Source organism: Oncorhynchus mykiss, chromosome 11 (genome assembly GCF_013265735.2).
Source record: "Oncorhynchus mykiss isolate Arlee chromosome 11, USDA_OmykA_1.1, whole genome shotgun sequence".
Taxonomy (NCBI): domain Eukaryota; kingdom Metazoa; phylum Chordata; class Actinopteri; order Salmoniformes; family Salmonidae; genus Oncorhynchus; species Oncorhynchus mykiss.
In genome coordinates, this window is record NC_048575.1 from 11334524 (window position 1) to 11362153 (window position 27630).

Below are 27630 nucleotides of genomic sequence, written 5' to 3' on the forward strand. Positions count from 1 at the left end.
AATCAAATTACATTTTCAATCAATGACTATTTTCATTAGAGGAATTCTGAATTGATTCTTCAATCCACACCCCCTGACCAATACTATTAGGCATATCGCTATTCATTATTGATTTTCATACAAAAACAATTAGATCAGCTTCACATTCAGATTTTCAGTTATTGTTTCCTATCCGTAAGAGCCACGTTTTATGCCTATTTCTTATTCAATTCCAGTCAAACACAGTGCTACTTAATCATCAGCATCTAAGTAAAAGAAACTCCCCCGCTGTTTTCTGAGGCGTCTCACGGCTAGCTGCTCTTAACTGGAGGGGCTGCTGCTTGTTTGGAGGCTACATTAGCGGCTAATGCTAAATTCATTAGCGCGCTGTGTGACGTTGTTTACCCCCCCCCCCCCCCCTATTCATCTCCTCACATAGCGCTGGGTAAGCAGAGGAGCCAGAAGTCCAGGCTGCACCTGAAGCATTGTCTTGGCGTGTACCACGGGGGGGGGGGGGGGCAGGAGCTTCTCCTCTAATGGAGCGAAGGAAACATTAGCACTATTCACAAGGCAACCCCCTGGGCTACAAACAAACAGCACACAATTATCCCGCTAATTAAACAGGTGCAATAGTTTGTCAACAACCTCCTCAGGAGTAAATCAATCATGGACAGACAGATTGTGTTTTGCCCAGTTTTTCAATCTTGATCGTTAGCAGAGAAGAGAGGTCTCTTAGTGGACCCATATCCGATAGAGGCATGTTCTAGTGCTGGGACAGACAGGACAAGCATCTGCTGTGCTTTAGCCAATCTCATTTTTATAGGCAATTACCTCATATAGGGGTAACTGGATTTAAAATGGTGGCGAAGTAGAGCGAGTGAGAGACTTTAACTTGAGGGAGATGTCGAATGGGGGAGAAGATGAGAGTAAACTAGATGGGGGAGGATGGAGGAGAACATGGGAAGGAAAAAGAGGTGAGGTAAGTGTGGGTGACACTGTGGCGGTGAGGTCCCGTGTAGCTCAGTTGGTAGAGCATGGTGCTTGCAATGCCAGGGTTGTGGGTTCGATTCCCACGGGGGACCAGTATGAAAAATTGTATGCACTCACCACTGTAAGTCCCTCTAAATAAGTGTCTCTGCTAAATGACTCAAATGTAAATGTCAAAATGTGTATGAAGAGGAAAAAGAGGTGTGGGAAGTGTGGGTGTGTCGACAGAACATGCTACACAAGGTGGGATCTTTTGGTCGGTAAATGTAATTATGTGAGAAATGTTGGCGGAAATGCTTTTATGTGCAAATATTGATATAATAACCATCATATGAAGGCACATTTGGAGTTACATGGTGTTCTGTGGTCCTCCCACTACAACTCGTCAGGGAAAGCAGGCAGTTTATTAGCTTACAGATGAAATAAGTTATGATGAACTTCACAGGGGGGTGAAAGTCAAATCAAATCAAATAACATTTATTTATATAGCCGTTCGTACATCAGCTGATATCTCAAAGTGCTGTACTGCACGGTATGAGCTTGATGCTACTTCCCAATAAATATTGAAGGGTTAATTCTCGTGACATGATCATCGGTGTTTGGCTGCTGTTTGACAAATAAATAATATCTTGTTCTTTTGTCCATAATGATCGCATCATGTACGCTATACCCGCACTGTATCTGCTGGCTGTTGACTAGAACACAGGCACCAAGACCAGAGTGGGCTCACTGGCTGTGCACATACCAGAGTGGGCTCACTCACTATACTTATACCAGAGTGGGCTCACTGGCTGTACACATACCAGAGTGGGCTCACTGGCTGTACACATACCAGAGTGGGCTCACTGGCTGTACACATACCAGAGTGGGCTCACTGGCTGTACACATACCAGAGTGGGCTCACTGGCTGTACACATACCAGAGTGGGCTCACTGGCTGTACACATACCAGAGTGGGCTCACTGGCTGTACACATACCAGAGTGGGCTCACTGGCTGTACACATACCAGAGTGGGCTCACTGGCTGTACACATACCAGAGTGGGCTCACTGGCTGTACACATACCAGAGTGGGCTCACTGGCTGTACACATACCAGAGTGGGCTCACTGGCTGTACACATACCAGAGTGGGCTCACTGGCTGTACACATACCAGAGTGGGCTCACTGGCTGTACACATACCAGAGTGGGCTCACTGGCTGTACACATACCAGAGTGGGCTCACTGGCTGTACACATACCAGAGTGGGCTCACTGGCTGTACACATACCAGAGTGGGCTCACTGGCTGTACACATACCAGAGTGGGCTCACTGGCTGTACACATACCAGAGTGGGCTCACTGGCTGTACACATACCAGAGTGGGCTCACTGGCTGTACACATACCAGAGTGGGCTCACTGGCTGTACACATACCAGAGTGGGCTCACTGGCTGTACACATACCAGAGTGGGCTCACTGGCTGTACACATACCAGAGTGGGCTCACTGGCTGTACACATACCAGAGTGGGCTCACTCGCTGTACACATACCAGAGTGGGCTCACTGGCTGTATAAAGCTAAACATTTTTGTGAGAAACACATCAGTAGAGTTGGAAAAGCGATGGACCCATTTAAATAGTATTTTTTTTTATTTGGTACACGAGAATTTAACTGCAAAATCTATTTTAATGTGCACTACGTCATCACGCACAGCCTTTTAACTGCAACAAGTGAATTTGATAAACACAACTCTGGTGGGAAAATGCGCATATTGTTTTTATGCAGATTTTAGAATCTGTCACCAATTAGATGGAAACCTAGCTACTGAGAGGGGAATATATGAGCGATAAGACAGGCAATTGTCCTTGTAACAGTGTTGGTTAGATAGAGGAGATGCCTGATGCTGGAGCAGACTGGGAGGTCTGTCAGGACATGCCCAGGCTAGTTCCCCTTATATCAACTACTCTGGGATCAGGACCCAGTGCATTCAACCAACACACATACCACACAAGCACAAATACTTGCATACCTGCAACTGACTAGACCCTCTGGCTTACCGCTGCCTCTGCTGACCACTTAAATTCTGACATAACTTCCGTAAAACAAACACCCTCTGGGTTTCTTTCTGCTTTTAATGAGTTGGAGAGGATTGCTAGAACAAGCCCAATAGAAATGTCTAATTTGTTATGTTGATTTCTACTTAGGTTTAGATCACGCTTGCCTCATCAATGTGCACCTGCCACCTATACAACCCTAACCCCCCCCCATCAAGCCAATATCAAAAACTGGTGGCTGCCATGTCACCAGGCTAAGGAAATCGCCCTGAAGTTGGCTTCCTATCTAATGTTCGTCGGTGTGAGTGATGCCCCTGACAGGCCTTTGTAGAACTCCAGGCTAAGTATCCTAGCTACTGGCTACTCAGGTGAGCCTAATGCTTTCCATCAGCTTCCCCTCATGCTTCAACATAGACCTTGCTCCATGAGGGGCTTATTGAATTAGCAAGTTTGTCTACTCTGAGTTGAGACCCTTCTGTCAGCCTGTGGAAAATTCCATTCCTTTAGGGTTAGGGAAGGTTGTGAGGGGGGTGGTGAGGGGGGTGTATTGTTACTATGGTGTTGAAGTTGAAAGGAGTGTGGCTTATTGTGTGATTCTCAAGGATGTGGAGCGAAGAGGATGTTTTGCAAAGAACTCTGTGAGGTTGTTTGTGTGTATTAGTGTGTGCACAGCGTACACATGTTTTCAATGTGATAAACAGGAAAGAACCTAAAGAGATTAGAAGGAACGTACATTTATGGAGGAAAAAAAAATCCCTTTTTCTCGCTTACTGCAAGTCTGTCTCTTTGCGTTAATCCACAAGCTTGTTAGGCGTTCTTAAAACAGCGCTACTCTGTGTAAACTGACAAAATTTACAACATCACCCATGAAAAATTGGATCCCTCTGAATCCCACAACAATTTTCAAATATGTTTATTTTTTTCCAGTTCTCTTTTTTTTTTGATTTATTTAGTACGATTAATTATTTATCATGTGTCTTAGGCATTTTTTTTTTACCACAAACATTGAATTACAGATATGCTACTGGCCATCATACAACGGGTAAGACTCAGTGTGGGGTGTCTTTAGGATTGTCACTGGCTCAGATGATACACTGTCTAAATTGCCCTTTTCATCTCTGTGTTCTGACTGCTTCAGAAGTGCAATTCTCAGTCTCATTTCACAACCTATCGTGTGTGTGTGCGCTGCGTGTGTGTGTGTGCGCTGCGTGTGTGTGTGTGCGCTGCGTGCGTGTGTGTGTGTGCGTGTGTGTGTGCTGCGTGCGTGTGTGTGTGCGCTGCGTGTGTGTGTGGGCTGCGTGTGTGTGTGGGCCGCGTGTGTGTGTGGGCTGCGTGTGTGTGTGTGGGCTGCGTGTGTGTGTGGGCTGCGTGTGTGTGTGGGCTGCGTGTGTGTGTGGGCTGCGTGTGTGTGTGGGCTGCGTGTGTGTGTGGGCTGCGTGTGTGTGTGTGGGCTGCGTGTGTGTGTGTGGGCTGCGTGTGTGTGTGTGGGCTGCGTGTGTGTGTGTGGGCTGCGTGTGTGTGTGGGCTGCGTGTGTGTGTGTGGGCTGCGTGTGTGTGTGGGCTGCGTGTGTGTGTGGGCTGCGTGTGTGTGTGGGCTGCGTGTGTGTGTGGGCTGCGTGTGTGTGTGGGCTGCGTGTGTGTGTGGGCTGCGTGTGTGTGTGGGCTGCGTGTGTGTGTGGGCTGCGTGTGTGTGTGGGCTGCGTGTGTGTGGGCTGCGTGTGTGTGTGTGCTGCGTTTGTGTGTGGGCTGCGTGTGTGTGTGTGTGCTGCGTGTGTGTGTGTGTGCTGCGTGTGTGTGCTGCGTGTGTGCGCTGTGCGTGTGTGTGCGCTGCGTGTGTGTGCGCTGTGCGTGTGTGCGCGCTGCATGTATGTGTGTGTGCGCTGCATGTGTGTGTGCTGCATGTGTGTGCTGCATGTGTGTGTGTGTGTGTGTGCGCTGCGTATGTGTGCTGCGTGTGTGTGTGTGCGCTGCATGTGTGTGTGTGTGCGCTGCGTGTGTGTGCGCTGCGTGTGTGTGCGCTGCGTGTGTGTGCGCTGCGTGTGTGTGCGCTGCGTGCCGTGTGCGTGCCACGTGTGTGTGTGCGTGCCGTGTGTGTGTGTTTGTGCGCTGCGTGTGTGTGTGTGTACTGTGTTTGTGCGCTGCGTGTGTGTTTGTGTGTGTGTGTGTGCGCTGTGTGTGTGTGCGCTGCGTGTGTGTGTGCGCTGCATGTGTGTGTGCGCTGCGTGTGTGTGTGCGCTGCGTGTGTGTGTGTGTGTGCGCTGCGTGTGTGTGTGCGTGTGTGTGCGATGCGTGTGTGTGCGATGTGCGTGTGTGTGTGTGCGCTGTGCGTGTGTGTGTACTGCGTGTGTGTGTGTGTGTGCGCTGCATGTATGTGTGTGCGTGCTGCATGTGTGTGTGCTGCGTGTGTGTGTAGTGCATGTGTGTGTGCTGCATGTGTGTGTGCTGCATGTGTGTGTGCTGCATGTGTGTGCTGCATGTGTGTGCGCTGCATGTGTGTGTGTGCGCTGCGTATGTGTGCTGTGTGCGTGTGTGTGTGCTGCGTGTGTGTGTGTGCGTGCCGCGTGTGTGTTTGTGCGCTGCGTGTGTGTGTGCTGTGTTTGTGCGCTGCGTGTGTGTTTGTTTGTGCGCTGCGTGTGTGTTTGTGTGTGCGCTGCGTGTGTGTGTGTGCGCTGTGTGTGCGCTGTGTGTGTGCTGCATATGTGTGTGTGTGTGCGCTGCGTATGTGTGTGCGCTGCGTATGTGTGTGCGCTGCGTGTGTGTGCGCTGCGTGTGTGTGTGTGTGTGTGTGCGCTGCGTGTGTGTGTGTGCGCTGCGTGTGTGTGTGTGTGTGTGCGCTGCGTGTGTGTGCGCTGCGTATGTGTGTGTGCGCTGCGTATGTGTGTGTGCGCTGCGTTTGTGTGCGCTGCGTGTGTGTGCGCTGCGTGTGTGTGCGCTGCGTGTGTGTGCGCGCTGCGTATGTGTGTGTGCGCGCTGCGTATGTGTGTGTGCGCGCTGCGTATGTGTGTGTGCGCTGCGTATGTGTGTGTGCGCGCTGCGTGTGTGTGTGTGCGCGCTGCGTATGTGTGTGTGTGCGCTGCGTATGTGTGTGTGTGTGCGCTGCGTATGTGTGTGTGTGTGCGCTGCGTGTGTGTGTGTGCGCTGCGTGTGTGTGTGCGCTGCGTGTGCGTGTGTGTGTGCGCTGCGTGTGTGTGTGCGCTGCGTGTGCGTGCGCTGCGTGTGTGTGTGCGCGCTGCGTGTGTGTGTGTGTGCGCTGTGTGTGTGTGTATGCGCTGAGTATGTGGGTGTGTGCGCTGCGTGTGCGTGTGTGTGTGCGCTGCGTGTGCGTGTGTGTGTGCGCTGAGTATGTGTGTGTGCGCGCTGCGTGTGTGTGTGTGCGCGCTGCGTGTGTGTGTGTGTGCGCTGCGTGTGTGTGTGTGTATGCGCTGAGTATGTGGGTGTGTGCGCTGCGTGTGCGTGTGTGTGTGCGCTGCGTGTGCGTGTGTGTGTGCGCTGCGTGTGCGCTGCGTGTGTGTGTGTGCGCTGCGTGTGCGCTGCGTGTGTGTGTGCGCTGCGTGTGTGTGTGTGCGCTGCGTATGTGTGTGTGTGCGCTGCGTGTGTGTGTGTGTGTGTGCGCTGCGTGTGTGTGTGTGTGTGCGCTGCGTGTGTGTGTGTGTGTGTGTGTGCGCTGTGTGTGTGCGCTGCGTGTGTGTGTGCGCTGTGTGTGTGTGTGTGCGCTGCGTGTGTGTGTGTGTGCGCTGCGTGTGTGTGTGCGCTGCGTGTGTGTGTGCGCTGCGTGTGTGTGTGTGTGTGCGCTGCGTGTGTGTGTGTGCGATGCGTGTGTGTGTGTGTGTGTGCGCTGCGTGTGTGTGTGCGCTGCATGTGTGTGCGTGTGCGCTGCGTATGTGTGTGTGTGTGGGTGCGCTCTGTGTGTGTGTGGGTGGCGATGCCATAGTCTCATTGTTCCATCTAATCCTTGCCAATTGGACTCTTCTGTGTGCCCTAGCTCTCTGAATTCTAAACAGCCTAGCACCCGGTAAGTACTGAGACTAAACAGCCTAGCACCAGGCAAGTACTGAGACTAAACAGCCTAGCATCAGGCAAGTACTGAGACTAAACAGCCTAGCACCAGGCAAGGACTGAGACTAAACAGCCTAGCACCAGGCAAGTACTGAGACTAAACAGCATAGCACCAGACAAGTACTGAGACTAAACAGCCTAGCACCAGGCAAGTACTGAGACTAAACAACCTGGCACCAGGCAAGTACTGAGACTAAACAACCTGGCACCAGGCAAGTACTGAGACTAAACAACCTGGCACCAGGCAAGTACTGAGACTAAACAACCTGGGAGCCTAGCACCAGGCAAGTACTGAGAATAAGCAGCCTAGCACCAGGCAAGTACTGAGACTAAGCAGCCTAGCATCAGGCAAGTACTGAGACTAAGCAGCCTAGCACCAGGCAAGTACTGAGACTAAGCAGCCTAGCACCAGGCAAGTACTGAGACTAAGCAGCCTAGCACCAGGCAAGTACTGAGACTAAGCAGCCTAGCACCAGGCAAGTACTGAGACTAAGCAGCCTAGCACCAGGCAAGTACTGAGACTAAGCAGCCTGGCAGCCTAGCACCAGGAGAGTACTGAGACTAAGCAGCCTAGCAGCCTAGCACCAGGAGAGTACTGAGACTAAGCAGCCTGGCAGCCTAGCACCAGGAGAGTACTGAGACTAAGCAGCCTGGCAGCCTAGCACCAGGAGAGTACTGAGACTAAACAGCCTGGCAGCCTAGCACCAGGAGAGTACTGAGACTAAGCAGCCTATCAGCCTAGCACCAGGAGAGTACTGAGACTAAGCAGCCTAGCACCAGGCAAGTACTGACCATCCCATTTAGTTCCACAAACTGGGCCTGCACCTGGGCAGGATGCAACTGAGAACAAACACACACTTACAGAACCCATTGTAAAATGAGGTTGTGCTTTTCGAAGCAGGGAGAATGTACCACGTACACCCACGGGGATATGACCACCAATCGGGTAACAGATGGGGGCCATTTTGGTTCATATAGTTTCAGCGAGTGTTATAACACTGGGCCATGCTGTGAGTAGAAGAGGTCTATGTAGGGTCGCCTGAAGAGTTTGACCATGGCTTCAAGTGTTCTTACTTTCCCTGACGGAGACGGTCAAGCAGCAAGAGGGAGGGAGGGAAAGAGGGAGAAGAGATGGTTTCAGAGGACCAGAGTGTGAAAAGCTGATGTGCAAAGGGAGCAGGACACGAGCAGAGAGAGAGAGAGAGAGGAAATGATGGAGGAACGGGAGAAGGAGTGATGTCAGATAAATAGAGAGGGAGCCAGCGGAGGGAAAGGAGATGCCAGTGTCTATTTATGACTGAAAGCCCAATGGACATGGAAAACACATCTCAAAGCAGAGCGCTGGCCAGCTTTTAATACATGTTCTCTTGTTAGTTTTTTTTTATTATAAAAAAAAAAACATCTGTTATGGATGTCGCAGGGCCACCCTGAAACACTACTGGAATTGTTGGGAAAGGGTTTTCTCGGCCCCGTCTGTCTGCCAATGGCAAGATGCCACCATGCCTATATGTGGTCTTACATTTTAGTCCATGAAATGACTGTAATAGGACATATGGCATGTTACACATGTTAGGGTGGCAGGGTAGCCTAGTGGTTAGAGTGTAGAGGCGGCAGGGTAGCCTAGTGGTTAGAGTGTAGAGGCGGCAGGGTAGCCTAGTGGTTAGAGTGTAGAGGCGGCAGGGCAGCCTAGTGGTTAGAGTGTAGAGGCGGCAGGGCAGCCTAGTGGTTAGAGTGTAGAGGCGGCAGGGTAGCCTAGTGGTTAGAGTGTAGAGGCGGCAGGGTAGCCTAGTGGTTAGAGTGTAGAGGAAGCAGGGTAGCCTAGTGGTTAGAGTGTTGGACTAGTAACCGTAAGCTTGCAAGTTCAAACCCCCGAGCTGACAAGGTACAAATTTGTCGTTCTGCCCCTGAACAGGCAGTTAACCCACTGTTCCTAGGCCGTCATTGAAAATAAGAATTTGTTCTTAACTGACATGCCTAGTTAAATAAAGGTACAATAAAAAGGGTAAAATGTACACTGTCAGTGTGTGTGTATCTGTGTGCACAGGCCCGTCTGTGTGAATAGGGTTTAGGTCAGCCCTGTTGACCGGTGGGGGGGAGAGAGTTGATAGCCAGGATGACCTCTTCCACTGAGGTGCTCCCTCACTCCCCTTTCCCATTAGGCACCATGGTCCTCTCCTCCTTTTGTCCTCCTCTCTTCCCTCTCTCTCTCTCGCGCTTCATTCCTTCCAGCAGGCAAATTAAATCTCATATATATCATTTCATTTTCCTCCTTCCCCTATTGCCCCCATTGAGGCAAAACAGATTATTCTCTCCATGAATTTCTCTTCCCAGTTTTTTTTTTCTTGATCTTTACGGGGCAGGAACAGCTGCCAGCAGAAGGCGACAGCACAGAGAGGTGTGTGTGTGTGTGTAGGTAGATTCATGGTGATCACGCAAAGCACACATCCCTCCCCAGCATGCTACACTGACCCCAATCACCACCTGAGGGATCAGTCCAGCACGGACAAGCCTGACACATGAAAAATTGCTGCTCACCACATGACTTTATAGAACCACACACACACACACTGAATCAGGCTGCTGGAAGTAGTTTCCCTTCATTGAGGTACTGTAGATGTATAGAATGCATTCTGCCAGTCTGCAGCCAGTCCCCAGCCCTGTTCACATGAGAACAACATTCTGCCAGTCTGCAGCCGGTCTCCGGCCCTGTTCACATGAGAACAACATTCTGCCAGTCTGCAGCCGTTTCCTGGCCCTGTTCACATGAGAACAACATTCTGCCGGTCTGCAGCCGTTTCCTGGCCCTGTTCACATGAGAACAACATTCTGCCAGTCTGCAGCCGTTTCCTGGCCCTGTTCACATGAGAACAACATTCTGCTGGTCTGCAGCCGTTTCATGGCCCTGTTCACATGAGAACAACATTCTGCTGGTCTGCAGCCGGTCCCCGGCCCTGTTCTTGGAAGAAAAAAAAAACATTAAAACCCCACAATATACAACCATTTTGACTCAGATGGCACGTTGAATTTTCTCAGCACGAGATTCATTTGCTGATGATGCAGAAGGAATCCCACAAACGTGCAAGGGAACACACACACACACACATCTACCACCACCTCTTTGTCATTTTCCTGCAAGATAAGCCCAAACCAGTCAGATTGCTGTTAGTGCGAGCCTCCCTCCATTATTGGGTCATAAAGCAATGTGACATCTCTATTACTGTACCGACCGATCTCCCATCCCGCTCTGCTGCAAACACCGTAATCCACCCACTGATAACACCAGCAGTTGCACCCCTGATTGTGTCTCTAACACAATGCCTCGCTCGGCAGGCACAATATCCACAAGTCAGCAAACTGTTAACATCTTGGCCATTAGCGCTTCTGCCCACTGCTTATTACAGTCCACAGTTTCTAGAAAAATAGCTATTGAATTGAGGATTGAGGGGGAAACCCAGACACATGGTCTCGGAAATGTGTCCACCGACCAGGACTGACTGTCTCTAGGGCCTTACACCTTCCAGACTGTCTCTAGGGCCTTACACCTTACAGATGGTCTCTAGGGCCTTACACCTTACAGACTGTCTCCAATCAATCTGCAATGTGTTAATGGCTTCCCAAGATTGCTTTTCTCATACCAAATGTAATCAGTATCTAGAGGGACTTTAAAGGTTAGCCGTGTTCCTCCATAGGGGAGGTATCTGTTGCAGCAGTTTGGAAATATGAGAGTTCTCACCATATTCTGTAGGCACAGACTGTTACTGAAAACCAAAAATTATACTACACCATCTCCCGTTATGAGAATCCACCTGTGTCTGTCATGTGTTCCATCATAACTCACCTGGATCAGGTGACCCAATCAGGAAGTGGAGCGGTTTCACATTTTACCGTGGCAAAATGAGAAACCAGTTTTTACAACCGCAAAGGTCCACATGTACTGTATATACACAGTAGACAATATATATTTTTTTAAAAGCCGTATGTTTCATTAACGGAACAATAAAATATAGTTTTATTGTTCTTTTCATCGCAGTTTTCTCTCTGCCGCCCCGAACAGAATCAGTTTGGCTTCTGAGAGGGACCTCTGTCATTTTCCGCTTGAAACATAATTTCTATGGTAATTCTCTCTCTCTCTCTCACTGTCTAATCTTATTGGCCTATTGAATAGGCAATGCAATTTCCTGCTCTTTCTCCCCTTGTCTCTCCGTCTTCCTTCCATCCCCTTCACATACATACGTGTGTAACAATGGCTGTTATACCCAACGCCCAATGAAAGCCGACAAACTCATCGTCTCAACTTTCGCCCACAGAACGTCACGCCATTATCTGTCTTGATAAAACAAGCCTCTGATTTGGTCTAAAAAGAGACAGTAGGGAAATGAGGGACATGAAGAAAATGGAACAGATTGGTTTTCAACAGTGTCTTCATCCATAAGGTCCCTATATATCTACAGGCATTCCTCAGTCGCTCTCATTTCAGTTCAGCCTACGTCTGTAGAGGGGCTAACACTGTTTAACCTCTAATTTACATCTTAGTGACAGTAAAACCCAGCCTAACCCGTTGTGGAGCATTAACCATCCACCCCAGCTCATCTTTGGAAGGCCAAGCTGGGTTTATCCAGTTTGCCTGGTTTATAGAGTTGCATTCAAATGGAATGAAGACAAAGACCCACAGCTCAGAGGAGGATGGATGAATGGCCATATTGTTTCCCTCTCATCTACACTTGAAGGGCCTGCATTGTTCGGAAAGGCCTTGTAGGTAAGCGTTTCACGGTAAAGTCTAGCTGCACCTGTATTCGGCGCATGTGACAGATAAGATTTGATGTGACATATAGCACTCCAGCCGCTTGGCAGGTGGATCTACACACCAGGAGGCCGACTATTGTCTCCATTTCTCCCTTGAAGCGTAAAAGAGTGTTTGCCACAGCAAAAGCACATTTTAATCAGGAATGGTGACGAACACAAAGAGGTAGAGGAGTAAAGACCCACCAGGGTTGTGTAGGTCCCACCAGGGCTGCTTAGGTCCCACCAGGGTTGCGTAGGTCCCACCCCTGAGCATCACCCCTACACACGCGCACACACACACACACCGTAAACAGCCTAAACTCGCCAGGCAACACACAGCGAGAGTAGAGCGAGGTAATTGGTGTGGAGAATGTGCCTTACTTATCTCCAATGACTGAGTGTGTGTGCGTGTGTTTAGCCTCCTTTACGATCATTAGAAAATAGACTGTTATTTCTACTTATTCTAGAAGCTTTAACCCCATAGTTTGAATGGTAAGGGTCCCAGTCCAGTTGTTATACCATAATGGGGCTGTTAACTCAACCTCTGTGTTGTTCAGTTGAACATTCTTTAGACAATATAGTAGTGTTTCCACACAGTACATTGAATGGATACTCTCAAGTGTCCTGTGTTTGAAAGGGGCCATATTTCCGTCTGTTTTTTTTTTCTGTCATGTTAACCGTGTTCATCAACGGAAACCTTTGAAAAACGCACTCCTCGAAACCCCTTTGAATGATGGAAATCAAATCATCTTTTGATGGTGTGTTGAAGGTGAAGGTTGATGCAGAGAGTGGGCTTGTTTTGTGAGTAAGCTTTTCAGACGGTCTGATGTTTCATACTTGGCATTTCGTGTACATGCTCCCTCTTGTGTAATTGGATAAGCAAAGGGAATGCGTTGGGAAAGGATGGACTTCAAACGATAAGGCAATAAGGAGCGTGCAATCACGGATTACCCCTCAAATCAATTATACATCAGCAGCTATTCTTATCATCAGTAGGACGCTGTCCTCTGGCTTGGCTGTCTGGTGAATGTGTTTGAGTGAGTGAGTGAGTGAGTGAGTGAGTGAGTGAGTGAGTGAGTGAGTGAGTGAGTGGGAGCGATTTTATACGAGCTTGGAAAAGTATTAAACATTTGTATTCTTGTGTGCACACGGGAGAGTGTGAGTATGTGTGTGTGTGTGTGTGAAGGTGAAGATTCCCCGAGGGGGCTCCAGAACAGGGCCAAGGTCTTTGAGGAGCCGTCTAGCTCCTGGCCACAGATGCACCAGATAAGACCTAGGCTCAGGGGCCCTCTGCCTCCCTGCATGCTCCCTACTGCCCCCCACCCTCTCCCTCCCAGCAGGCCCCCTACTGCCCCCACCCTCTCCCTCCCAGAAGCCTCCCTACTGCCCCCCACCCTCTCCCTCTCAGCAGGCTCCCTACTGCCCCCCACCCACTCCCTCTCAGCAGGCTCCCTACTGCCCCCCACCCTCTCCCTCTCTGCAGGCCCCCTACTGCCCCCCACCCTCTCCCTCTCAGCAGGCCCCCTACTGCCCCCACCCTCTCCCTCTCAGCAGGCCCCCTACTTCCCCCACCCTCTCCCTCCAAGCAGGCCCCCTACTGCCCCCCACCCTTTCCCTCCCAGCAGGCCCCCTACTGCCCCCACCCTCTCCCTCTCAGCAGGCCCCCTACTGCCCCCACCCTCTCCCTCTCTGCAGGCCCCCTACTGCCCCCCACCCTCTCCCTCTCAGCAGGCCTCCTACTGCCCCCCACCCTTTCCCTCCCAGCAGGCCCCCTACCGTCCCCCACCCTCTCCTTCCCAGCAGGCCCCCTACTGCCCCCCACCCTCTCCCTCCTAGCAAGCCCCCTACTGCCCCCCACCCTCTCCCTCTCAGCAGGCCCCCTAATGCCCCCCACCCTCTCCCTCTCAGCAGGCCCCCTAATGCCCCCCACCCTATCCCTCTCAGCAGCCTCCCTACTGCCCCCCACCCTTTCCCTCCCAGCAGGCCCCCTACTGCCCTCCAACACACAGACAATTTCTCCACCACATGGCACACCCATTAATCACTGGCCAGCATGAAGACACAACAAAGTGTGTGTGTGCGTGCGACTCCACACATTTGTGTTCAACAATAGAGCCGTAACCCTGGTGGTTGCCTGTGTGTCCTTGGCCACACTATCCATTTCCATCACCATCAGCCCATTGAGAAAGCTGGGGGTTTTCTGCCTTGGAGGATTGGTAGGAGTGAGTTCGCCCCCTGGAGTGTGTGTGTGTATGCTGTCACCGTCATTTCTGGAGCTGCTTAGATCTTAAGACCATCAGCAAGCCCCCTACACACACACACATACACACACACACTGCTCTGCCAGTCCAGGGGTGTGACCTTTACAGGAAACATGGCCTCTTACTGATGAGAACAGATTTGAAACATGTCCTGTCTCGCTCTGCGGAGCCGTGTCAGGCGGAGAGGAGAGGGAGAGTGGTTTAGTGGAGAGGACGCTTCGCCATCCATCTATTCCTTCATCCCTCGATCAGTCTCTACATGTGGATTGTTAGTCCGTCATCATATCAGCGGTCGCTGCACTTCATTCAGAAAGACAGGGAACGGCTGCTAGCTGGTGTGTGCTTTACCTTTGACGCAGACATTTATTTCACCATCTTAGCTGTTGTTTTATCTTTAGTACACGGATATTGTTTGATACACCATGGTAGTTAGAGTTGTGTATTTTAATGAATGTATTTCTCTTCGACATGTTGTTAATGTGACATGTACTGACATGAATAATTAGTGGAGTTGCGTTACACTGACATGCTTTAGTGGGACGATGTAGGTAGATGTAAGAAGAGGATGTGTTCCACAACAACATGTTCATCTTGGGTGTATTCATTCTGCCGATTTATGTTGCAAAACATTTAAGCGGAATCAAATGGAACGAAACGGGGAGGGACCTACCTGCATTTGTCCAATAGAAACTCTTGTTTTGCTCTGTTAGCTTCTTAAATTGTTTCTGTAATGAGTACACCCCTGGTTAATTGTAAACTTCCCCTCCCTCTTGTCAGAGTCTGTAGCTTTTAAGGAGCAGCAGGTGTTGCGGCCACACTCCGACGCCCACCACCAACGTAGCGTTGACACGGACATCACTAAGGAGGATTGACACATAGGCTATGCAGTACACACACACACACACTCTCCTCTCCTCATTACAGCCACCAATCTAAACCATGGGGTGTACATACAGAGTGGGGTTGGAGGTTTTAGTGGCAGATGTGCCTCTGTGTCCTCCTGCCTCCATGAATGGACGACGATTGGAGGAGAGCAGGGAGTATACAGGAAAAGCGTTCAGGGAGCGTAATTTAGTTTTGATTGTCGGTTGTCAAAAAGCCGTCATTATTGGCTGCTTCCAGCAACTCTGAAGCTTTGATGAGGATGAATGCCTGGTACCATTACCCAGATGGCTGTGTTTATATTGTTGAATCCTTCTCTCTCTACTTCCGTCTAGCTCTCTCGCTCTTTTTCAAGGGTTTAAAAAAATAAATAAACTAGTGTAGTTTCTGTGCGCGTGTGTAGTTTCTGTGCGCGTGTGTAGTTTCTGTGCGTGTGTGTGCACGTGTCGGCTCGGCGAGCTACTGTGAAGTGAACAGCGTGGTAATAGAGATGAGTGACAGCGGGATCAGGACAGAGGTACTCGGAGGGGCTCCCGACACCAGCATGAAACGCACTTTCAAGCAGAACACTTGTTTTATTGTTTATTATTGTTGTCTCTGATTTGATTCTGAGCCCATTTTTCTGCTGAAAAGCACTCCGTACACACACAGTGTGATAGCAGCTGTTCCTCTGGTATCCTTGGGAAGAATCCATGACGTCTCCTCATTTCCTTCTCCGCTCGCCTGCGCTGGAGTTAAGCCACCGGAATGCTCAAACGCACCCGTGAGAATGCCTGTCGGTGTGTCTGTGCAGTGCTCTGACAGTGTGTCATACATCTCGGCGGGTGTGAAAAAGAAGACCGCTGTCAATCAAACCCAGTCGGTATTTTCCCCCTGTGTTGTAACAGAACAGCCATGAAGACCTCCTGAGGGGAGACAAACAAAAGTTTACTCACCAGTGGTAATAAAGTACTGCAGTTAATCCATGTGAATAGCTTTAAGTCTATCTATCGACCAGATAGTTGTTGACATTTGACGTGTTTGGCGGTTCACATATACCAAAATCCCAAAGAATTGAGGAAGTCATTTGAGTCCAGGCTTGAAGTCTGTATTCATGGTGAATGGGCTGCCTCTCCTGCTCACTGGAATCGGCTTGCCCCTCTCGCTCACCCCCACCCCCCCGACAGGGTAGGAGTGTGGCTGCCACAGACAATTTGTTCCCTCCCATCTGGGACTAATACCTTTATTCTCCTTCCCAGAGCACTTAGTGCATGGCAAGAGGCCTGCTTCACCATGCTAGCTACACCATGCTATAACTACACTGCAGATATTTTTCTCTGGCTTACACACTTTATTCAGGCGTTGTTGTTTTTCAATGGAATAATTGTGACACGCCTCGTAGCACTGTGGCAGTGGCCAGGTTTTAGCCCCATCATGGTTAATTGTTATCTACTTGTACAACAGGGGTTAGCCTGCGACTTATTAGCATAGGGCAATGACATGCTAATAATTGGGAAGCGCTATATTTAAATGTCAAGTGTCAAGCCTGGGCAGGAGAAGGGGAAAGAAAAAAAAGCTGTTAATAGTTGACATCTAAATGTCAACAAAACAAACTGTGTGTGTGTGTGTGTGTATATATTATACTGTTAGGAGTGGGGAGTAAGGCCAAAGATCCTACCGACCCCAAAATACGATGAATATCAATTCTCTGGCAGCATCGTTGCTCGACCACTGAAACACCCAAGCTGATGCAAAATATGAATCTCTGAGGCTAATTCCCATAGCAACTGGTGTGACGGTATTGGTCGGCAAGCCCTGCCACACACACAGACAGACAGACAGACAGACATACACCTATCTCGTAGTTATTGGTGTCTTGTCACAATCTGTCTTGAGCCCCATTGCCAAGCCTTTACGTGGTGTCCTCCCCTCCCAGTTTGGCAGGCAAGGGGAATGCAAATGACCGTCCTCCCCTCCTCCTTTTCTCTCCCTCTTCTTCGGATCTTCCATCTCTGGGATATATGACAGGCTTGCCATTCAAAGATATCCCTACCTGGAAGCTTAAGGCCAGGGTAATAGGCTTCATCCATCTTCTCCTTCAAAGAGAAACCTTGGCCCCTGACCCGCCATTTTGTGTGATTCTATGACTGAGGTGTATCAGAGGGCTCGTCGAGCTCTGGCTCTCTAAGCTATTTATTTGGCTATTATATCTGGTGATTGGAGAGGACGGTTAAGGCCCTTCGTGTTAACAACCTTTGTCTGCGTCCTGTGGGAAAGAGATACTGTCTTTAAATCACCCATCCTATTCACACACACACCTTGCAGCCATTCTCAAACATACAAGTTAGTATATGTTTAAGAAACCCCCCCCCCCACACACACAACATTCCTGGTTAATATCCACTGAGTGGCTTGCGCTTCAATGCTTTCCCACCACTACCACCCCTCTCCCCTCTATTCTCTCTTGCTCTCGCTTGTTCAGCCATGACATGTCCCCCCCTTCTTATTTTTCCTCAGGTTTCTCTGGCATATATGGTGTCAAAACGCGTATCGCTTCCCGAAGACGGCGGCTAATTCGAGTTCTCTGCCCAGCCAGCCATTAATTCCCTGTGTGTTTAGCAGTCCAGCAACTGTTTACACACCGAGCACAGCCTCAGTAGTTCTCCCCACAAATAGAGAGGAGGGAGGGCCTTGACCTGTTGTCTGAGCACCATAAGGGTATATGTCATTTGACAAGGAGGCGGTGTGAGATTTGTTTCCTTTTAACGGGGTGCGTCTTTGAAGGAGCAGGTCTTTGATGGAGCAGTTGTTTTGTGGAAATTGCGCCAGCTATTGATGCATTTCTCTTTCTCTGAGCGAGCACAGGTTTTTTTCTTCCACTGTATCTAGAAGATTTACTGTGGCCCTGCGATGTGTTCATCACCTGTAATCCTTTTATGTCCGGCCTTGATAACACTGAACCGGACCATTCTCACTGCGATTAAAGGCGACTTGAAGAAAAGAGCCTGTAGTTCAATACACACAGACAGCGAGAGAGCGTTATCGGCAGTGGTCAGACGATGCGTGTGCATGCTTTCATATATTGGTGTGGCTTCATGCATATTTTGAATGCAGGTGTATGTGTCTGCAGGTTTGCTTACATGTGTGTGTGATTTTTGATCTCAGATTTTTGGCCCTCCTTATCTCTCTCTGCATGCAGTCTGGCCACTGGGCTATTTGTTTACCCACCATCAACAGCATAGCAGCATCCATACTACTTTCTACTGTCCCTCTGCTTCATAAGCCACACACACACACACACACACACACACACACACACACACACACACACACACACACACATCCAGCAACAGATTATCTGCGTAAATAAACCGTGATTTGTCTGGTGGGAGTTTTTTTTTCTGCAGCGTGGTTAATCGATAACGTTGTTAAGTCTTTTGACTGTGTCTCCATTAATTACAAGGCAGTGGGAGGAAGGGGGGTGGAGAAATGGAGGGAAGGGGGGGTTGGAAGTGGGAAAATCAATGTGTTAAAAATGAATTCCAGGTATCCAGCCAGACTGTTGGGTGGGTGCATTGTGTGAAAGGAAGGCGCTTGTGAAGTTTGAATGGCAAACGTCTTCTCAGGGGAAGAGAGACACTGAAGAGATAATATCGGGCAATGGGGGAGGAGGTGTAGGGAGGGAAGGAGGTCAGTTGATTGGGTGCGCTGTCTGGCTGAGATGACACGTGTTTGTGTGGTCTCTCAGCGCACTCTGAGCACTCTGGCAATCCAGATTGAATTTAAGAATATACCCGAAGTTGTAAAATGTCTAGCTAGTAATTTGTATGGCTAGCAAGAGGTTGCATAGCCACAGCATCAACTTCCGGTAGACAGGCGAAGAGCTAGTACGCTCAACTGAAAGGATACAATTCGATTACAGTATACTAAAAATGAACTAATAGCATGTAGTATACAATATGTTAGTATGGATATTCAAACGCAGCTTCTGTCTCTCTCGCTCGCCCTCTGTGTTCACTGTCTGTGTTGGGTCTATCGTTCTCTCTTTCTTCTCCTGGTCAGGGGTCATCCTATAGGTCAACATGTGTTCTTGTTTTCCCGCCTTCTGTTCAATGCTCTGGGAATTGTGAAGGGGCTAATTTGTTGCTGTGGTCTGGACATAAGTGTAGTGTACACAGCTCTCGTTGACTAGTAATGCATTCCCAGGTATCTGGTCTGCTGGAGTTATTGATTTATGTTAGGGGGTAAGAGGCCTTGCCCTCTTTTTCTCCCTCTCAACTATCTGTCCATCTCCCACTCCGTTTTGTCAATCTGTCTCTTTCTTAGCTATTTCTCAATCTCTGAGTTTATCGCTTTCTCTTATTCTTTGTATCTACTCTGTCTGCTCTTCTTTTTCTTGGCTCTTTCTTCTCTCTCTTTCTCCCCCCCATTGCTTGGTCTCTCTCTCTCACTCACACTTTCTCCTTGCCCTCTCTCCCTCTATTTGAGTAAGATTTATCTTTACGGTTATGGATATGGCATGAACTGTACATTATTGTATTTGCTTCTGAAAATGCCATAGCCCTCCTGATCTCCTGTGAAGATATTCTCCCTCCCTCCACCCCTCAGTCACTCAATTACAGCTCTTCTCCTTTTATTCTCCTCTGCCACTCACTCGCAGCCTGTCACATCATCTCGTGGGCCGTGGAGACAGAATGGTTTTATCCTGTTCTGTTTTCTGATTGATCCTACTGTTGTTCCTCTGTCACCACCACTGTTAGTCTTTATCTTATTCATTATTATGCGAAATGGAACAAGACGTCCTTTTGAAATTAAACATACCCAATTTTATTTTTGCTCTCACGCTTTTCAAGGGTATTTTACCAAAGTGCTCCAAGTATGCTTTCAAGTATTCCACATTGTGCTTTCTATGCGCAATCAAAACAGAAAGAAAATAGTAAGCACTCGTCTGCAGCGAGATCCAATTTCCATTGTACTCTTCCCTCCTCCGACTGACGGTTTAATGTTTCGCAGCATCAGTGGAGACTCAGAGCTAGAAAATTGTATATCATACACCACAGTTGAGGAACAATAGGAAAGTAATTCTGCTTTGAAAGTTTATACACTTGTAACTTCACGTTTGAGAAAATGGCCCTTGAATGTTTTGGTGCCAACTGAAGAGCCCTTTGTCTACACCCATTCAGCATCGTTCACACCCTCTTAAGCTTTAGCCCCACCCATCTCTTTAAAGATTTAAAGAGTAAAGGCTGGCTTATACTACGGGTGTGTTCGTAAATGTTCAGTTAGCCAACCAACCAGGTTCAATGTTAGCTAGCTGACATTAGGCTATAACTAGCAATGCAAATGGCTCTGAGATATCAATAATATTACTACACACATCATACAGGTAATGTTAGCTAGCTAGCTAACAGTGCACTTTAACTTGAAATTCAAACAACTTTGACAAAATTAAAAATGTGTAACATCTGAAAATGTAGCTAGCTAGACTCTCTTACCCGTATCCAAGGATGGACGCTTCTCCCTCTGTCACGGAGGCCATGGTTACCCTTAGTTTGAAGATGTAATCCGGAGATGAGTGTTTTAAACAGCAGCTTCTGTGTGTCCTCTTTTTTGACTAAGTCTTCATATTTGCAATCAAACGCCAGAATTCTCTGTCTCCTTAGCTATCATACTCTAATTCCACTAACTTGTTCTCTCTCTCTGAGAGAGAGACTTAGCCTTTGTGATAAAGCTTTTCCCACCCTCTTGTCTTTACATTCCTGGGTTGGAATGGCTCTGGGTGGGAGGCCAGCCATTGTCCTCTTTATCCTTATAGCACAGGGATCTCACATTCCTCTTACAGTATATCACCGTCACACTTTTCTACAACACAGCACCCTGTGTTTAAGAAAATTAATAGAGGTTCTATGCTAGCTTATGTCTGTATTCTTGGAAAATAATCCACTGATCCTCCTTTTACCCTCCGTTTTGTTTAGGTGAATTGGCACACCTAAATGGCACCCTAGTCATAGACTGTTCTCTCTGCTACCGCACGGCAAGCAGTAACGGAGCGCCAAGTCTAGGTTCAAAAGGCTTCTTAACAGCTTCTACCCTCAAGCCATAAGACTCCTGAACAGCTTATTAAAGGCCTAATCAGACCCCTCTTTTACGCTGCTGCTGCTCTCTGTTTATAATCTATGCATAGTCACTTTAACTCTACCTACATGTACATCTTACCTCGACTAACCGGTGCGCCTGCACATTGACTCTGTACCGGTACCCCCTGTATATAACCTTGCTTGTTATTTTACTACCGCTGTTGAATTATTTGTTATTTTTCATTTTGTGTTAAGCTAAAAAATAGTTAAGCAGTTTACATCCCGCCCCAATAGATCCACGAATGACACAATCACCATCGTACTGCACACTGCCCTGTCCCATCTGGACAAGAGGAATACCTATGCTGTTCCTTGACTAGAGCTCAGCCTTCGAGACCATAGTACCCTCTAAGCTCTGGGCCCTGGGTCTGAACCCTGCCCTGTGCAACTTTGTCCTGGACTTCCTGACGGGCCACCACCAGGTGGTGAAGCTAGGCAACAACATCTCCACTTCGCTGATCCTCAACACAATGGTGTGTGCTCAGGCCCCCCCCCCCCCCCCCCCCCCCCTGTACTCCCTGTTCACCGATGTTCACCCATGCACATGTCCAACTCAATCATCAACTTTTACAGACAACACAATGGTGGTAGGCCTGACTACGAACAACGACGAGACCCTGGCAGAGGTGAGGGTCAACAAAACTCAGGAGCTGATCGTGGACTTCAGGAGTCCGCAGAGGGAACACAGCCCCATTCACATCGACAGGGCTGCAGTGGAGAAGTTAAAAGCTTCAAGTTCCTCAGCCTACACATCACTGACATTTTGAAATTGTCCGTCTACACAGACAGTGTGGTGACGAAGGTGCAACAGCGCCTCTTCAACCTGAAGAAATTTGGCTTTGCCCCGAAGACCCCTCACAAACGTCTACAGATGCACCATTGAGAACATCCTGTGGGGCTGTATCACCGCCTGGTACAGCAACTACATCGCCCGCAACCGCAAGGCTCTCCAGAGGGTGGCGCAGTCTGCCCATCGCATCACCGGGAGCACACTGCCTACCCTCCCGCACATCTACAGCCCCCGGTGTCACAGGAAGGCCAGGAAGATCATCAAGGAACTCAGCCACCTGAGCCACGGCCTGTTCGCCCTGCTACCATCTAGAAGGCAAGGTGCATCAAAGCTGGGACCGAGAGGCTGATAGAAACTGTTTATCTCAAGGCCATCAGACTGTTAAATAGTCACCACAAGTCCGCCTCCGCCCAGTACTCTGCCCTGAACTTTAGTCACTAGCTGGCTGCCACCCGGTACTCAACCCTGCACCTTAGAGACTGCTGCCCTATGTACATAGTCATGGAACACTGGTCATTTTAATGTTTGCATACTGTTTTACACACTTCATATGTATTTACTGTATTCTAGTCAAGGCGTAGCCTATTTAACTATTGCTGTACTTATACTATTCTATCCATACTGTCCATAATGTCTATTTTTTATTTTTTATTTAACCTTTATTTAACCAGGTAGGCAAGTTCTCATTTACAATTGTGACCTGGCCAAGATAAAGCAAAGCAGTTCGACACATACAACAACACAGAGTTACACATGGAGTAAAACAAACATACAGTCAATAATACAATAAGTATATGTACAATGTGAGCAAATGAGGTGAGATAAGGGAGGTAAAGGCAAAAAAAAGGCCATGATGGCGAATTAAATACAATATAGCAAGTAAAACACTGGAATGGTAGATTTGTAGTGGAAGAATGTGCAAAGTAGAAATATAAATAATGGGGTGCAAAGGAGCAAAATAAATAAATACAGTAGGGGGAGAGGTAGTTGTTTGGGCTAAATTATAGATGGGCTATGTACAGGTGCAGTAATCTGTGAGCTGCTTTGACAGCTGGTGCTTAAAGCTAGTGAGGGAGTGTTTCCAGTTTCAGAGATTTTTGTAGTTCGTTCCAGTCATTGGCAGCAGAGAACTGGAAGGAGAGGCGGCCAAAGTAGGAATTGGTTTTGGGGGTGACCAGAGAGATATACCTGCTGGAGCGTGTGCTACAGGTGGGTGCTGCTATGGTGACCAGTGAGCTGAGAAAAGGGGGGACTTTACCTAGCAGGGTCTTGTAGATGACCTGGAGCCAGTGGGTTTGGCAACGAGTATGAAGCCAGGGCCAGCCAACGAGAGCGTACAGGTTGCAGTGGTGTGTAGTATAAGGGGTGACAAAATGGATGGCACTGTGATAGACTGCATCCAATTTATTGAGTAGGGTATTGGAGGCTACTTTTTAGATGTCATCGCCCCGAAGTCGAGGATCAGTAGGATGGTCAGTTTTACAAAGGTATGTTTGGCAGCATGAGTGAAGGATGCTTTGTTGCGAAATAGGAAGCCAATTCTAGATTTAACTTTGGATTGGAGATGTTTGATATGGGTCTGGAAGGAGAGTTTACAGTCTAACCAGACACCTAGGTATTTGTAGTTGTCCACATGTTCTAAGTCAGAACCGTCCCAAGTAGTGATGCTGGACGGGCGGGCAGGTGCAGGCAGTGATCGGTTGAAAGAATGCATTTCATTTTACTCGTATTTAAGAGCAGTTGGAGGCCACGGAAGGAGAGCTGTATGGCATTGAAGCTCGTCTGGAGGGTTGTTAACACAGTGTCCAAAGAAGGGCCAGAAGTATACAGAATGGTGTTGTCTGCGTAGAGGTGGATCAGAGACTCACCAGCAGCAAGAGTGACATCATTGATGTATACAGAGAAGAGAGTCGGTCCAATAATTGAACCCTGTAGCACCCCCATAGAGACTGCCAGAGGCCCGGACAACAGGCCCTCCGATTTGACACACTGAACTCTATCAGAGAAGTAGTTGGTGAACCAGGCGAGGCAATCATTTGAGAAATCAAGGCTATCGAGTCGGCCGATGAGGATGTGGTGATTGACACAGTTGAAAGCCTTGGCCAGGTCGATGAATACGGCTGCACAGTAATGTCTCTTATCGATCGATGGTGGTTATACATCCCATCATATACATACATGTATATTCCGTACTAATATTCAAACATTTCTTAATTCCATTAGTATAGTTTTTTATAGTCACATGTATGGTTAGATGTTACTGAACTGTTGGAGCTAGGAATATAAGCATTTCACTACAACCGCAATAACTTCTGCTAAGTATGTGTATGCAACCAATACAGTTTAATTTGATACTGTAAAAGTGAGTCTAATCATTTAGATATCCTTTAATCCATCTATTTTGTCTGATTTATCTCTGTGATGCTTGTACAGTAGTTGGCTGCACTGTTCGATTCAGCTAGATTTACAAGTTGATGACTTCTGGAGACATTTCTGGAAGTGTGGAAATGTTCTGATTTTGAGTGATTTTAATGTCATAAATGTAAGGAGTGCGAGTGACTGGCGTGTCAGAATCTGATTTCTGACTGTTAAACGCCTTCACAAGAGCTTTATTACGATGCTAATTGAAATGTGCTCTGTGCCCCCCTTGTTTTAATTTCGATAATTCTCAAACGTATATATTAGTAGTAGAAAGGAAACACAGACTCTTTGTTTAAGTTTTAAAATTTTCCTTTAGTAATACAATTGTAGGCAGAAGTTTGTACAGAGTAGAGGTCGACCAATTGATTTTTCAACGGCGATACCGATTAATCGGCCAATTAAAAATAATAATAATATACATATATACATATATATATATAATTTTTATTTTTATTTGTAATAATGACAATTACAACAATACTGAGTGAACACTTATTTTAACTTAATTTAATACATCAATAAATCAATTTAGCCTCAAATAATGAACCATGTTCAATTTGGTTTCAATAATGCAAAAACAAAGTGTTGGAGAAGAAAGTAAAAGTGCAATATGTGCCATGTAAGAAAGCTAACGTTTAAAATCGTTGCTCAGAACATGAGAACATATGAAAGCTGGTGGTTCCTTTTAACAGGAGTCTTCAATATTCCCAGGTAAGAAGTTTTAGGTTGTAATTATTATTATTATAGGAATTATAGGACTATTCCTCTCTATGCCATTTGTATTTCATATACCTTTGACTTTTGGATGTTCTTATAGGCACTTTAGTTTTGCCAGTGTAACAGTATAGCTTCCGTCCCTCTCCTCGCTCCTAACTGGGATCGAACCAGGAACATAACAACAACAGCCACCCTCGAAGCAGCATTACCCATGCAGAGCAAGGGGAACAACAACTCCAATGTCTCAGAGCGAGTGATGTTTGAAACGCCATTAGCGCGCACCCCGCTAACTAGCTAGCCATTTTACATCGGTTACACCAGCCTAATCTCGGGAGTTGATAGGCTTGAAGTCATAAATAGCTGCTGGCAAACACACAAAAGTGCTGTTTGAATGAATGCTTACGAGCCAGCTGCTGCCTACCATCGCTCAGTTAGACTGCTCTATCAAATCATAGACTTAGTTATAACATGATAACACACAGAAATACGAGCCTTAGGTCATTAATATGGTCGAATCCGGAAACTATCATCTCGAAAACAAGATGTTTATTCTTTCAGTGAAATACGGAACCGTTCCGTATTTTATCTAACAGGTGGCATCCATAACTCTAAATATTCCTGTTACATTGCACAACCTTCAATGTTATTTCATAATTACGTAAAATTCTGGCAAATTAGGCGGCCCAAACTGTTGCATATACACTGACTCTGCGTGCAATGAACGCAAGAGGAGTGACACAATTTCACCTGGTTAATATTGCCTGCTAACTTGGATTTATTTTAGCTAAATATGCAGGTTTAAAAATATATACTTCTGTGTATTGATTTTAAGAAAGGCATTGATGTTTATGGTTAGGTACACATTGGAGCAACGATACGCACCACATCAATTATATGCAACGCAGGACATGCTAGATAAACTAGTAATATCAACAACCATGTGTAGTTAACTAGTGATTATGACTGATTGATTGATTGTTTTTTATAAGATAAGTTTAATGCTACCTAGCAACTTACCTTGGCTTACTGCATTCGCGTAACAGGCAGACTCCTCGTGGAGTGCAATGTAATCAGGTGGTAGGAGCGTTGGACTAGTTAACTGTAAGGTTGCAAGATTGAATCCCCCGAGCTGACAAGGTAAAAATTTGTCGTCCTGCCCCTGAACAAAGCAGTTAACCCACCGTTCCTAGGCCATCATTGAAAATAAGAATGTGTTCTTAACTGACTAGCCTAGTTAAATAAAGATTAAATAAAGGTGTAAAAAAAATACTAAAAAAAACAGCCAAATCGGTGTCCAAAAATACCGATTTCCGATTATGAAAACTTGAAATCGGCCCTAATTAATCGTCACAATCGGGCACAACCCTCAAAACAGGTGTTAACACACACACAGAGGTCTCCTAAGAGGAGACCTTAGTTTATCATAACACAATTTATTAACCCTTATAAAAGGTATGAGGCCTTGGTTTAACACCTTCAGGATCATTACCATTCCCTGTCAGAGTGGGGGTACCACAAGGATCAGTATTGGGACCATTACCATTACCTGTCAGAGTGGGGGTACCACAAAGATCAGCTTTGGGATCATTATTATTCCCAGTCAGTGAGGGTATCTCAAGGATCAGCCCTAGTCCCATTACTGTTCCAAGTCAGACCCAGAAGGCAAAGTGGTTTACACCGACCACAGCAGGGGAAATATATGGCTCGGTAGGGGGATTGGGATGTTGCAACTGTTTGAAGGACTCAGGATTTAGTTTTTGATGCTTGCCAACATTCTTTGCCTGTTGATATCAAAAAGCTATATTGAAGAGGAAGGAAAAACATATTTTTGGACAATCTTTGAATATATGAAATGATATCAATGCTTTTATACATTAGTGTTAATGTTATCTTTATGATAGACACATTTTCTCCCCCCTCACTTGTCCCCCTCGCTACAGACCCCATGCATGGCCCCCAAAGACTGGAGGTGGTGGACATCAAGTCCAAGCAGATCACAGTGCGCTGGGAGCCCTTCGGCTACAACGTGACCCGTTGCCACAGTTACAATCTGACTGTCGAGTACCGCTACCAGGCAGACGACAAGGAGGAGACCCGCGAGGAGGTGTGCTACGACACCTTGAGCCTGGCGCCGCAGCACACCATCCGGAACCTGTCACCCTACACCAACGTCAGCGTCAAACTGGTGCTGAGGAACCCCGAAGGCATCAAGGAGAGCATGGACGTGGACGTGCTGACCGACGAAGATGGTAAGTGGGCGAGGTTCTGTTCTAGAATAGCACATTAATTGGATAGTAGTGAAATACCCGATGGGCTGGACAATTCTCATATCATCACGCATCTTGGAAATCAATTAAACTGCCGTCATTAACCCAATGGAAAAATCTAATAATTTGTTATTTAAATAGTGAAAGTGTTTTGGCTATGGAGAGAAACAAGAAAGTGCAGTTTCGGGCCATGTAGTGGAAAGTAATGCGGTCACTGGAGATGAGTGTGTGCGATAGTGGGTCTGGCAGGTGTGATTTCATTGTTTTGTATGATGTTGTCGTTTGCATGTGTATGTTTTGTATTGTTTATAAAATATTAAATGTACAGATATTTTTTAAA

General features: G+C 47.4%; 1 protein-coding gene and 1 non-coding gene across 11 annotated transcripts in view; both read left to right on the forward strand.

Moving 5' to 3' along the window:
* The window catches only part of LOC110535264 (receptor-type tyrosine-protein phosphatase mu), a 319507-nt gene that overhangs the window by 156192 nt on the left and 135685 nt on the right, over window positions 1-27630 (forward strand). For all 10 annotated transcript variants that reach the window (XM_036934852.1, XM_036934853.1, XM_036934855.1 and 7 more), the window contains exon 8: window positions 26964-27272. In XM_036934852.1, the coding sequence (XP_036790747.1) occupies window positions 26964-27272 (309 nt within the window). The remainder of the gene's footprint in view (window positions 1-26963; window positions 27273-27630) is intronic.
* On the forward strand, window positions 987-1062 carry trnaa-ugc. Its single transcript has one exon. It is a non-coding gene; the product is annotated as a tRNA-Ala (tRNA).